The following is a 14,349-nucleotide window of genomic DNA, read 5'->3' as shown; positions in this document are numbered from 1 at the left end:
TGATACTATCACCAACTAGAAAAGGCACTGTGGCAGAGAAAATTTCTATGGAAACTTAGCTCAGTGGCATACAAAAAACCCCAAATATATTTGTAAGCATTTATGAGAGGAATGAAGAAAAAAAAAATCAAACAAAAATGAACACCACTGCCTGAATATACCTTAACCATGTAAGTTTTCCCATTCCATTTCTAAAGGAACATGGAAAAGATTCAGAGTAGCAGAATGTGGCTATTCAGAGCTAAACAGTGGCATCTGTAAGAAGGAAAACCACATGTGCAAGGCCCCATCAATGAGCAAAGTGCATCAAAGCGCATCAATGACTTTGTGAAATAATGAGCACTAACGGGGATGAAAAAAAGGGGGAAGAATGCTCCTTTTTTCAAAATAAAAACACTAGGGACCACAAAGTGAATCCAGTGGTAAAAGAAAACAATTTTTTCACAAATATGTAATGAAATTATGGCACTTAGTGCCACAGGATGTTGTGGCACAGACAGTATAAAATGGATTTTAAAAGGGAATGAGAGAAATAATGGAGAATTGCTTGTTGACAGCTATTAAATAGGCTATATGGGGTGTGACACTTGGTTTTGGCAGTCCTTAAGCTGCCGCTTGCCATAAACCATGAAAGCATAGGCAAAAAATCACCTCCTGTGCTTCCCACTGCTGCTCCCAACCCTCTGTCCCTTCCGCTACCTTAGCAGAGCTACACATCTCACGTTCAGTAAAGTAATAAAGTAATACGAGTTACACGTATTTCCGTAAAGACTGATTCAGTTACGGGCTCTTTAGGATTAACTCTTTGAAACACCTCACGCTCCTTTCTCTACTCTTCCTACAGCTATACTAAGCCTCCCCAGACTGTCCGGTCAAACAAATTCTGCAAGAAAATGTTATGGCTGCACAGAGAAGCTAGTAGTAGCAAACCCGACCCGCTTTTTTCGGGGCGGGAGGGCGGTGCAGGGCCGGCAGCATCACTTGGGGCGATGCCTCCCGTGGGACACGGGCGCTCCGCTCCCGCAGGCCCGCCCGGAGCTGCGGGATGCCCGCCCCGCCGGGATCGCCCCCGCCTGCTTTCCGTGCTCTCCCCGCTCTCCCCGCTTTCCCTGCTCTCCCCGCTCTCCCCGCTTTCCCCGCCTCCCCGCGGGCCGCGTCCCGCCGTCACTCGCTGTGTCGCCCTCAGGTCTGCGGAGCGGCCCGGGCCGGCGGGCGGCATGAAGCGCTCTCTGCTGCGGCTCTGCCGCTCCCGGGACAAGGCGGCCAACTCCAGCGCCTACCAGGGCGTCGTGTGCGAGGCCGATGCCGCCTCCGTCGCCTCGCAGGATGTCTTCAAGGTGCGTGCTGGGAGAGAGGGATGGAGGTGGAGGGTGAGGTGGGCGAGGGGGCGGAGGGTCCCTGGAGCTGTGCGGGCTCGGCAGAGATGATGTCCCGGGGATCCATTCCCCCGTGGCACCCTGCCCCTCGCTCATGGGACCCGGAGGGAGGATCGGTGCGGGATGGGAGACAGGCTGGGAGCGTCCCTGGCCGTGGGCTGTGAGGGCACAGGACGCTGATGTGGTGCGGTGCGGGCTGAGCGGCAGCGTAGGGAGCAGGGAAAGGAGGATGTGGGGGGCAGGCTGCTGAGGCAGAGCTCACATTTCCCCTCGGCACAGGAGGAGACCCCCTCTTAGAGGGAAGCCGAGGTCACGATGGAAATGAATAGATCATCTTAGCAAAAATGATACGAAAGAGTTTAGAAGCACTGGAACTGTTACAAAGGGAAAGGGAACCATCAGTGCAAGCTACACGAGTGATATTGCATCCAGAAAGGACAGAATATCTTCCCATTTCTAACAGAGATTAGGATGAGAAGTCATGAATTTGTGTTGCTGCTAGGGACGCCTAGACCAAACTTTAGTACAGCCTTTTTAAGCATAAGAATAATTAAGCAAAGGAAGAGTTTGCTTACAGGATGGAAGACTTGGATAACTTTGGAGATTTTTAACAGCAGCCTAAACAAATTTAACAAAGTTTGTTAATCGATTAAAAAACCTCCAGAGGTCATTTCCATTCACATATGTTTTCTGTGTGCTAGCTGTAGACCTGAGCAGCACCTCTTCAGCATAATACAGCTGGTCACTCTGGTGGGTGATCTACCACTACAGAGCTGTTCAGGCACAGGGCAAAGGAGCTGCTACTGTTTAAAATAGCTTGCTTTACTGAGAACACCAAATTGACTTCTTTCTTCCTTATTTTGTTAGTGAAACTCTGCAGGATTGGCTGATAAATCTTACTTTGATCAATAGGAATTATTGTCATGCCACATTTTTTCTTACACTGAGAAATAAATCCAGTGTAAAAGTAGAAAAATGTGGTCTTGATCAATAGAAATAATAAAGGCAGAATGTTAGAAGAAATAGAAAATACTGGGCTCTCTAATAAGGTTTTCTTAGCTTTTTGGTGTGTTTAAAACGTATAGATGCTGCATGTGTAATTGAGCTGTTATTTTTGTGACAATGGATTAATCTTAACTGTCTTTTCCACAATTATATCATGTTTTCAATTACCTTTTTCTGATTGCACTATTGAAGCTGATACCAGCCCCGTATTTGGCCTCAGTCTTATAAATGTTTAAACACATTTGTAACATTATTGACATGAGTAACCTCACTGAGGTCAGTGGGACCATTAAACTGAATGAAGCTAAACACGTGCTCAAGCACATGAATGAGCTTGCCCTGTAATGTACATTTGCTTATGGCTGGCAAAAATTGTGTAGTCTTTGACACTCAGGGCATCCTGGAGAACAAAGTTTTCTTTTTCAGATGTGAAGTGATTATAGGGAATTCCCTCTTTTTGTTCTTTGCTTACTTACACACCATTTGATGGTTTGCATTTCTTTAGATAAGCATTTTTTGTCCTTTTTTTCCCACCCAATGTAGTTGAACTGTTTTACTTTTTTATTCTCTCTTAATTTTTAGCATCTGTTTGTTAAATTCCTGCCCATTATACTGCAATCATGTTATTCTATCACTTTACATAGAGATATGGGATTTTAATAGCTTTAACAAAAATATTTGGAGAATATAATAAAATAATAAACAGCAGAGTTTCCGTAGTGGGCTTTGGTTGTAAAGCAGAGTACCTGGAATATATCAAGCTGTCACTGGGTTCACTGGGAAGATACTGAGTTGTTTCAGGCTGAGATAATAGTCTGATGTTCTAAGCATGCTGCTGAAATTAAAAAATATATTGATTTCTCTGACACAAAGAACATCACAGAACCCCAATGGCTGAACTTGAAAGCCAAGAACATAATCTCTGTAAAAAGATCTAAAGAAAGGAATTTATCAAGACTATTTATTTTCTTCTCTGTTGGATTCATTTTACATGGCCACTGTAAGAAAGAGTATAAAAAGGTAAGTGATGAATTTGCTAGAGATTTTCCATGGTAAAGGAAGGATCTTGATCTCACTACAGAAGAGAGAACAGTGTATTCAAGATGATTTTCAGTTTTGTTCATTTTGCACTGTTTCTCATATGGGTCTTACAGTCTCTACACCAACAACCAATCAGAGTTTCACTGTTGGCTCGATCTGATCAGGATTTGTGAACTTCTCTGTGACCCCAGACAACTGGGCAGGAGTTATTGATTGGTAACATGCCCACAAAATCACATTACAGCATTGGTAACTTCCTGCCTTTTAGGAGAATGAGAAAATGAGAATGTTTTTACCCAAAACAGGTTATTTCAGATGGAAGTGCCTGTAGGCTCCGGAGCTTCATTAAGAAGAATCGTTCTGGGCTTACCAAAGTGGATGAATTAAATGCCACCCCGCTGCATCACGCTGCAGAAGGAGGACAAATAGAACTCATGCAGCTGATCATGGATGATTCTTCCTATGAAGGTAACACTCATTTTATGAACTACTTTATTTAGCACAATAAAAATGTTCAATAACCAAGATGTCCATTACCCAACTGAAATAGGACTGATAGGTGTTATCTCCATTTATAGATTCAAATCTATTTCTAATTGTCTATGGCAGTTTGCACTGTCTCAGGTGTGTTTTGGGTTGCTTTTGTTATGTAGGACAGTTTTCTCTCTAATGCAGTAAATCAATATGTCTTGCTTTGTTTGACACTCAGATATATAGACTTCAGATGTGAAAAACTGGAATTATTGAGCAGAGGACTTGACTTTCTGTCCTCCTTATTCATGTTATGTGCCACTGGTATAATCAGCCTTGTGAACTACATCAGACTCCACTGACAGACTCTATGCTACTGAGTAAACCTACAATGGCCCTGAACAGCTGGGTTTTTTTCACCTGTTGATGGCCAATCTAATTTTAGATCAATCGAGCTGGAATATATATATTTTTTATTTATAATCTGTCATTGTTGTCTTAATTTTTTAGGACATTTGTAGAAATTTATCTTCAGTTTTCAAGCTCAAAATGTATATTTAGAACAGAACACTTTTTTAAACTGTGTGAATTGATTTACCTTTGTGTTCTGAAGCAAAACAGAGTAGATATAGTCTTTAATTTTCTTGCAATTTGCAAGCACTCTTTTGTTACCTCTTATTTAGGTTATTTGCACTCATTTATTCTGTGCTGTCTCTAAAGAAATTGCTGTGAAGTCAAATAAAATAGGAAAAAGAAGAATCAAGTAGAGAGGGAAACCAAGTAACTCTTGGGTTACTTGAGAAGGAGAAACATGTATAATAGTGGGCAAGAAATAGACAGGTGTTTCACCACTTCCATTCCTCTCACCAATACTGTATATTCAGTGCAAAATTTAATCAATTTAACACAATGCACTGCATCTCATGAAATCTTTACCTTTCCCTTTCCAAAGAAATGCAGTAGCACAGACCTAAACCTGACTCTGAAGACACCTTTTTTTTTAGTGCAGTCAGAACATTTGATGGTTTTGCTTTGTGTTTTTTTCGTTTTGTCTTCTCTCCTTTGATCTAGCATTAAATGTGATGGATTCTTCTGGAAATACCCCGCTGCACTGGGCCACAAAGAAAAACCAGGTCGAAAGCGTTCGCTTGCTTCTCAGCAGAGGAGCCAATCCAAACATTCTCAACTCCAATATGATGGCACCTCTGCATATGGCTGTTCAGTCCCTGCACAATGAAATTGTGAAGGTAAGTCTCAAGTCTGCCTAAATACGCACACTTGATGAGAAGCTCAGGCAGCAGAGCCATGTGCACCAAGGCCTTGTTGATATGTGCCATATCTCCTCATGTGCTCTCTTTAGCAAGCAGGATGTGTAACATGATGATGCCTGTAAAAATGTTGGTGTCCTCTTAGCACTGCCAGTAAAAAGTAACTTACTGATTTATGGAAATACTGAAGTTTGTGCTATAATAGTAGTCCTTATGTTTCACAGAAAATGCTATTTGATTTTTCAGACACAAGGAACTTTCTTTAAAGGTTCTTTTTAAAATGGAAACTTTTGGAAATGGAACTTATGTAGGCATGTGTATTTCAAATTATAATATCCTGTTTCTTTTTTTTTACCATTGTATAGGGTGTCTTAGAAGTATTAACATTCTTGAAACTAGTGTATTTTAAAATAAAAAACAGATTAAAACTAGTCAGAAAACACAGTCTTTAGAACCAACATTCTAATAATCAGTTGAATGGTAGCAGAACTAAATCTGCAATTAAAAATCACAAAAATATATTGTAATGAAATTACCAAAGTGTCCAAGTTGAGCCTTGTAAAACAGTGATAGCTATGAGATTTTAAGCAGCATAATTTTTTACCATTTGTCTAAATGCAGTGAGATTTTTTTCACTTCATGTTCAGCGTTTTTAAGTTCTTCAATTTTTTAGATGAATACAACCTTAAAATTGCAACACTTCCTTGTCTCTTTAAATTTGTCTCTTTTTGTAGCTCATCCATGCAAAAAAAAGAAGTACATATTATCTATATTCAAGACAAATAAAGAGTTCTTTGGAAATGTTTCAGTGTCCTCAAGTCTTTTACAAAATCTGTATTTATTATGAATTAAGAACAATGAAATCTGGAATCAATGACATTTTTAAAATGGGCTTTTTATCAGTTTCTGTGCTTTGGTTCTTGTCTAAATCGGTGCTCTCATTTTTTCTCCACTCAGTTGTTTATGCAAACTAATTCTCCCTTGGTTTTTGTTGCCAAATTGCCTGAGAGTGATTAAATGTACCAGTTCCTCTAGTGCAGAAAAAATAAATAACTGAAATTACTGAAAGACAATTAAATAAATATGTAGCTAGGGGAATAAATAAGCCAATATGGTCATTATAATTTCCAGATCCTTTGCTTCTCAAAAAGTGCAGGAAGCAGCCATAGAGATAATTTATTGTACTGATAGTTCAGTGTCAGCTGTTAGCATAGAGACCGGAGCAAGATTTCAGGACTGCAAGGTCCCACTTTTCATCAGGACCCATCTCCCCTCATTTTACTGTTCAATTGAGCAGATTTCTAATTGAGCAGATTCCGAAATATTACCATTTGCCAGGGAATTTTCTGTTGAAAACTTCAGTTGAAAATCCTTATCTGCAATGTGCTGCAGAAAATACTTTCTCCCATTATTGATAACTTCTAAATTGGACTTTAAAATACTTTGCAGCTATGTACAGAGTTTAACTTAGTTACCTGGCTGCCCACTGGAAAGAATTGTACTTCATATCTGTTCATATCTGCATTTTTCACCAGTATATTTTGGCATTCTGCAATTTTCCCCCTCATCTGCCAATGCATTGTGGGCCTTTGGCATGCCAAACGAGGAAGTTGCAAGGGTTCTATGGATTGTAAACAACAAAGATAATGGAATAGGCTTTTATTGTTGTGTTTGCCTTATGATTGACTGAATGTTTTCCTAAACATTTAGGTTTTAGTCCAACATAGCAGTACAGATGTTAACTTGGAAGGTGAAACAGGGAACACACCTATAATAGTAGCATGTTACAAGGACAATCCTGAAGCACTGACACTCCTGGTAGGTATAATTATCCATCATTTTTTGAGATGATTCTGTACCTTGATGCAGAGTTATTCTGTTCCTGGGTTTGGTCTTTGTTCAGTGCAGGAAGAGTAATCATGGACCTAGTGTTCAACTGGCTTTGCATGGGTTGCTAAGAAACTTTGATCTTTTAAGAGGGTATATTATGTCTGTAGCTATCTGACTGGCCAACTCAAGCAAAAAAACTGATTTTGAAGGTCATGAGAACACAATGAAGCATATGCATTGTATGGCTATAACATGCAAAAGACATTTGTATCAAAACTTCATAATCCATAAGTATTATACATTAAAAAAAGGAGACAGCTTCCCAGGAGACTATATCTATAATAGTATATTCATTTGTAAGATTCTTCTGTATGTCAATAAGCTGTATTGAGACTTATTTTTCAGATTGAAAATGGAGGAAAAATATGTAAACGAAACAAAACGGGATGTATGCCTATCCATGCAGCAGCATTTTCGGGTGCAAAAAAATGTCTGGAAATTCTTTTGAAAAAAGGTAAATACAATGCTCCCAAGTAGTGAGTAGCAATTTGCTGCTTTAGTTCTCAAATAACTGTGAAAACAAGAATTATAACTGTGTTTAAACTTGCAAGATGTTATTACAGTTTTTCCTATGGGTGATATATGCTGACAACTTTTGTATGATTGCAGCAGCAAATTAGCTGCTTTCCTAAGTGTATGTTCTCCATTGTTAAATGGCAGACGTGACAGGTTCTTGTTTTGAGAATGGAGAATGTTATTGCACACTTAACATGCTTGTTTTCAAAGCCTTTATATCTTCTGCTATCTCATTCTCACTTTAGAAAAAAATCCATTTCTTTTCATCTCTCAGGTGAAGAATTGGGTCACTCTGCTAAAACCCACATCAATTTTACCAATAATGGAAAGTGCAGTCCACTTCATTTGGCAGTTCAGAGTGGTGACCTCGAAATGATTAAAATGTGCATTGAATTTGGAGCTCAAATTGATCTAAAACAGGTAAAACTCAGACTGGAGTGAAATGTGTTTTTGATACAACCTAGTACTCTCTAAATCTCTGAGTGGTATGAAAAAAAGATGAGCAGATAATCATTGTTCATTCTCTTTTCCAACGCAAAGCAGAGGGAGCAGCAAATGAAAGCAAGTCTTTGGTTCAAATCAGGCAGAATGTTATGTTTCTTTACACAAGTTACATTGGGTCATCCCTTCTCAGAAGTGGAATCTTAAATCTGCCACTTTCTGATCATTCTTCTCTATCATCAGCCTTGTCTTGGCCTTTACAGTTTCTGCTTTGTAAGCAAACACAAATTTGTGATACTACTACTGCTTCCATGGTGTATGACTGCTGGTGTAAGGGTCTGTGCCCAGATGCATTCATGAATAAACATTTTTAAAAATATCTATTGCTAATCAAAATGTTTGCAAGGATTAAATCAATTCATGAGAGAAAAACTAAATATAGTTTTGCCTTCTTTTGCTGGTTTGATTCTTTGAACACACAGAATTTTCAAATTAGGTGATTTATGCTGCTAATTTTGTGATGGGCAAAACTATCTTGAGAATGCTTATGGCATTGTGGAAAGGCCCATTCCAATGCATTCATCAAAATGGTCCTGCTCATAAAAATGAGATATATATCAAAGCTGGTTAGTCCCATCTTGCTAAACAAAGATCCCATTTTGGCAAATATTGTTCTATTAATCTGTGTATTGCTTAATTATTTTGTAAGTCTAGTTTATAATAGTTTTATAGCATATTGGACAATGCTTTTTTTTACCTGCAGAAAAGTTGATTTAAGAATTACTTCTAAGGAGGATTCAATTTTAGAAAGTAAATGAAGTTTTAAAATAATGCATTTTCTGTACAATATAGGCCCATTTGTTTGCTTATTCATTTGTATTGGCCTAGATATGATTTTCTCTATCTTTCATTTGTTTCATCTCCTATATTAAAGGTGCTGCATCTGTCTGGTTTTTAATTAAACTACAAAAGATTGCTAAGAGTATAGTTATCTCAAATCTTAGGGACTTCATATATCATATAGAGTGATAAGAAGCTTTGTAGTAGCTTTAAAACTTTCTCTTTAGTCTTTTTTGGTTTTGTCAATCTCTTTAGAATTCTACTACGTTTGAAAACTAAAGCTTTATTGCTTGCATAGAAATTTAGGCATTTGTGAATTACAAATCCTGGGCTGGTTGACCAGTGTGTTTGACAGATTGGAAGTTAGGTTTCCGAGGTTTAAATATTTGTATTTTGTCTTGTTTCCCCGTTTATAGAATGAAAAATGCACAGCACTTCATTTTGCTGCCACTCAAGGAGCGACAGAGATTGTAAAGCTAATGATGTCAGCCTATGCTGGGGAGGAATCCATTATTGATGCTGCAGATGGGAATAAGGAAACATTGCTTCACAGGTAGGAAGCTGCTGTGCCTGCCAGATTTCACTATGAATTGTTAGCCATGATATTCTTAGATATTTCTTGTGTTTGGAGCATCCTTCCATGTAATTTGGAACTTCTCCGTGGTATGGGAGATGGTTGTTGTGCAGTATGAAAGAGGAAAAAATGTGGTCAGAATGTTAAAAATCTTGGTGCTGATACCAAAATAAAAACAGTTCCAGTTACCTTGGAACCATGTCAAGGAATGGTCACCAACAGTTTGCATTGAAAACTTACTCCAGTAAAGTTGTAGGGGAACAAATTTATGGAATTGTTAACACCTTCTGACAATGTGGAAGAAATGCCTTTATATAATCACTTGATGTTCTCCAGAAAATGAATGAAAAATAATATGAACTGTTTAAAAGAATATTTTCCTTTATTTTCAAAAAAACCTTATGCCTGATCAGGTAAAATGAAATGTTTGTACACTTCCCTGTGACTTGGAAGTTGCAGAGATGATGTTTGTGTATGTCATAATCCTTAAGATTTGTAGTCTTTCATTTTCCATTTAAACCCAGAGCACTAGACTGTGAAGTTTCCTAAATCCTTTGTAGCAGAAAGGTACTTAGTTAAGCAAGCTGGCTCCCAACTCTATGGAATATAATATATTTCCCTATCTATACATTTTTTGCAAGAAAGATATGTTTCACTGCATTTAACTGTAATAATTTGACAGTGTTATTCTACAAGTCTTACAGTATGAAGTAAGTGGTAGAAGCAGGGGAGATTATTTTTCTTTGGACACAGTGTAAAGTGGAATGATTCAAAGATAATTGAAGATATTAAAAGAGTTTCTTGTAAAATTAGGGTAATGTTTGGGTACACTTGGAAATGTTACCATGGCAGAACATGATTATAGATAAAGTGATGACAGAATGCCAAATCAAATTGCGCAGACACATGTACTATTTAACAGATAACTGGCTGCCTTATCTCTAAAAATTATTGTCCTTGAAAAAAGCTCAGCAAAAAGGACAACTCTATTTTAGTCCCTGTGTCTGTGAAACAGTAAAAATTATATTAGCAAGAATAATCATGAAGGTAGAAAGTCACCCAGATATTTCAGAATATAAAAAAATACTGAGTAGGAACATAAGCAACTTGTTGAGAAACAAAACAGCAGTGAAGGATAGGTAGCACTTGATGCTTTTGCATTCCTACTGCCATGTTTCCAACTAAATATTTCATAAAATTACTTTGCTTTCTTTTCAGTCACCTTGGAATTTATTTTAGCATTTGTGAAGCATTCAGTATTAATGTGTGGCTGGAAAGGTCCACTACAGATAATGGAGGCATCTCTACATATTTGGAACCATGACTTGATTTTTAAAACATGTCTTTTGAGCAATCAGTTCTAACTATAGTACACCCAATGTTTTATTACCTCTTATAATGCTAAGGCAACTGTTATCATCTGAGATACAGTGCAACCTTGGAACTGTCCTTCTGTGTTGCTTATAGGGTCAAAATATTTCGCAGAGGTCTGACTTGAGGAAATGTTTTTTACTGTGCTATACTTTCATGCTTTGACCATTTTTTTCCTGTAATACATAATTCAATGCCTTACTGTAGAATAAAACCTGTATAGAATATAGAAAACCTGTAGAATAAAACCAGATTCCAAATGTATAGACAGCTTTAAAATATTTCTGGTAAATGCCATAAACTTTTTATCTGTATATGTAACTAATGCTACTGACTATGCTCCAAATGCCCAATTTATATCAGTTAGTTTGTTCATAATTTTTCAAGTCGACTTGCCTGCCACAGTCAGAATACATGTTTAGACATTGCCATTTTAACCTCACACTGGCATTATTGCACAAAATACTTTTGTATTTTTATATAAAACCAAATTATTTTTGAATAATGAAATTAACTTGAGGCTCCAGGCATGCTTGGAAAAAAACTGCATATGAAATTTATGGAATTCTGTATTGGCCTTGTGTGGCACACTGAATGATCTGACATATGAAATTACTGTTTCTCCTAAAACTCGGTGGTAAAATACCTGTTTACCTACCAATAAGGTCTTTGTTTCCTGCAGTGAGTTTTGAATGTAAATAACTGAACTGAACTTAGTTTGAAAAGAGAACTGCATGCAAAAATATAAAACCAATTTATTAAGATGAATTATGTAATAAGGGTATACCTCTGTCTCTTTATTTTAAAATTGATTTATTTGAAAATATTAGAAAATGGAGAAGAATGCTATTCTTTGGCTTGAAACATCTTTCTAATATTACTGTATTTTTGCATTTTTCTCTGCAGAACAGCACTGTTTGATCATTATGAACTGGCGGAGTATTTGATTTCAATGGTAAATATTTAATCAAGCAACATGTTTAGAGAGATAATTGCTATCTATTGCTGCAGGTCTGCATAGAGAAAATCATAAAGTAGAATGTGTTCTCAGGTATAGGCTAATTAGATAGGTAGATATATGCATTTCATAATGTATAATTGAGAGTTAACAGTACAACAGTAGTTGTTGATCCATAATATCATCCCACAGTTACAGAGGATGAAATCTTACATTTCTATTTCCATTTTACTTACTCAGAAAAATTTCATAAACATCTTTTACCAAATATGGTGAAGTGGTCTGGTCATTCTACACTCTTCAGACATGAAATATAAAAATAAAGGCTAAACATGCATAGAATTTCATCTGAATTTTGTCAAGATATAAATCAGTTCTTTAAAGAATGTACATACAATTAATATGGGAACATAGCCATATATCAAAGTTTGTGTATGATGCAGAAAAAAATTTTATTCCGTGTAGTTTGGTTGTATTTCTTCAGTGAATAATTATGAAGAATAAAGAGAAGAAATATAATGAGGCATGCTACTGGCTATGTTCCCAATTTGTCCATAGCTACTGGCTATGTTCCCAATTATGTCCATTTGTGCCAATTAAACTATGTCTCATAATCATTTTGTGCCCCTCTCAGCTGAGGTCATTTTCAGAAATCATCAGATTTCTTTTTTGTTTTATGTGTGTTTTGCTTCATTTCATGGCAATTATACTAAAAGCAATTATCTTTTACATACAGCTTTGCTTTTCTCAGAAAGTTTGTTATAGAGATTTGATTTTGTTAGAACTAGATGTTGGGCTTACTTTTGATTAAAATGTGAAATGGTGAGGTTTGACTACTCAAACTTATCTGACAAAAACACCTGTCAACAAAACTTATTACCTGAGAAATGCAGGTACAAGGTTTTTGCATGTGGAAGCTTGTGTATGCAAAACATTTTATCATAAATATCTTTAACACTGCATTTGCTAAGAATAAACTTTTGTTCCTTGAGCACATTTTGACTAGTTTAGCCTAGGGTGAAAAAGAAAAGGTGCAGCAAGGTTACTGCCTGAAAGGACTAGCAAATTCCAGTTCATAAAGGTTTTCCAGTTTTAGTAAAGAACAGCATCTATTTTACACATTAAATATTCAAATTTTGCTCAAAATAAATAAGCAGTAATTTTGCATATTTTCTTCCCATTTTTTGGACTTTTTTCCCCCTTTTCCTTCTTTTGTCTTTTCTGAAAGGAAAATGAAAGATCAAATAGGTATAAATAGTAATTGATATTTACAAAATTGGCATGATTTTTTTTATATTAATATCTGTTTAATTAATTTATGTTAATGCATTTGGGGCAACAGAAATGGAAAATTAAATGAAGTTCAAAAACTATTTTCCAAATTTACAATTTAGCTGTATCATAAATAACGTAAATATATGTGGCAATATATGTTACTTCTTACTGAGATAAGTATTTATGAATGCTGCAAAATTAATTTTACTGAAAGCTGACCAATTATGTTAGCTGGTGAGAAGGTAATTGAATATTACATAAGGAGCTAGAAATTGCTGCCCTGTATTCATTGAAGTAAATGACACACTTGGACACAAAAGATCTGTTTTAATAAAAAAAATCATTTTTAAGATGTTGTCTGACCTTATGGAAAGGTAAATGGGGAAAGGGTCTTGCATATATTACTCCCAAATATTTAATGAACATACATTGTAAACTCCCTATTCTCTGTGGTAATCTTTGCACATTTATTATGTGCTTCTTATTACCACGTTACAGGTGTTACCATTCTGGAAAGTAAATATTACTCAGGATTGTTATTAATTCTCTCTCAAATTAAGACTGGACCCAAAGATGATTCAAGTTAATGGAAAAACTGCCATCGATTTTTTTTTCAATCATCTTTGGATATTATCTGAAATAAAATAGATTTTTTTTGTGTACTTTGTTCAACTCATCAAGTTTGACTTGCAACTCGGTATCTAGAAAAAATTATATCTAAACTGTCATAAAATATACATACATCTCATTGGTTCATTTGTGTGTATCCTCCTGCTCCCTTGGTACGATTTTTTTGATAAATATGTTTATGCTTAAAGTAGTACTTTGCAGATATGACCATAGTGATACTGTGACTATAGTGACCATACTGTCCTGGCAATATGTGTCAGTGCAAAAGCAGACAACACAGAATAAAATATGCCCCTGTTGATACAGCTGCTTTGGCATCAAAATGGACTTGGTTCAAATCACTTATGCTGAAGGATAGAAAACTAATATAGATTGCGCTATGCAGATTGAACTATACTAAGTTCTGGATGCATTACTTCTTGAATTGTGTTCATACAGTGTAGAGGTTTAGAAAGATCTTTTTCTGGTAATTGTTTGGTAGGTAGGACCATGTCATTGAAAGGGACATTTTTGCATTTTTCCATAGCATCAATCCTGGTATTTTCAAGTTAGAATTTTCAGTTTGGAATTTAATATTAAGAATACATAGAAAGGTTCTCTAACAAAAGATCATGAGGTGTAAGTTCAGTACACCTAGAAGTAGGCCACTGTTATTTTGGCATTTGAATTTTTATATATAGATGACTGGACTGT

The 14,349-nt window shown here is 36.5% G+C and overlaps 1 protein-coding gene across 2 annotated transcripts in view; it reads left to right on the top strand.

Moving 5' to 3' along the window:
- Positions 1–1,045: 1,045 nt before the first annotated feature.
- TRPA1 (transient receptor potential cation channel subfamily A member 1) overlaps positions 1,046–14,349 on the top strand; it is a 31,373-nt gene continuing 18,069 nt past the window's right edge. The window contains exons 1-9 of one of the 2 annotated variants that reach the window (XM_064703551.1): positions 1,046–1,155; positions 1,187–1,337; positions 3,728–3,890; positions 4,965–5,140; positions 6,872–6,979; positions 7,397–7,505; positions 7,842–7,987; positions 9,265–9,401; positions 11,700–11,748. In XM_064703551.1, the coding sequence (XP_064559621.1) occupies positions 1,046–1,155; positions 1,187–1,337; positions 3,728–3,890; positions 4,965–5,140; positions 6,872–6,979; positions 7,397–7,505; positions 7,842–7,987; positions 9,265–9,401; positions 11,700–11,748 (1,149 nt within the window). Of the gene's footprint in view, positions 1,338–3,727; positions 3,891–4,964; positions 5,141–6,871; positions 6,980–7,396; positions 7,506–7,841; positions 7,988–9,264; positions 9,402–11,699; positions 11,749–14,349 lie in introns of both variants that reach the window. The other variant, XM_064703550.1, reaches the window with a different exon arrangement.

This window comes from Zonotrichia leucophrys, chromosome 2 (assembly GCF_028769735.1).
Source record: "Zonotrichia leucophrys gambelii isolate GWCS_2022_RI chromosome 2, RI_Zleu_2.0, whole genome shotgun sequence".
Taxonomy (NCBI): Eukaryota; Metazoa; Chordata; class Aves; order Passeriformes; family Passerellidae; genus Zonotrichia; species Zonotrichia leucophrys.
This window is presented reverse-complemented; position numbering and strand designations above follow the sequence as displayed.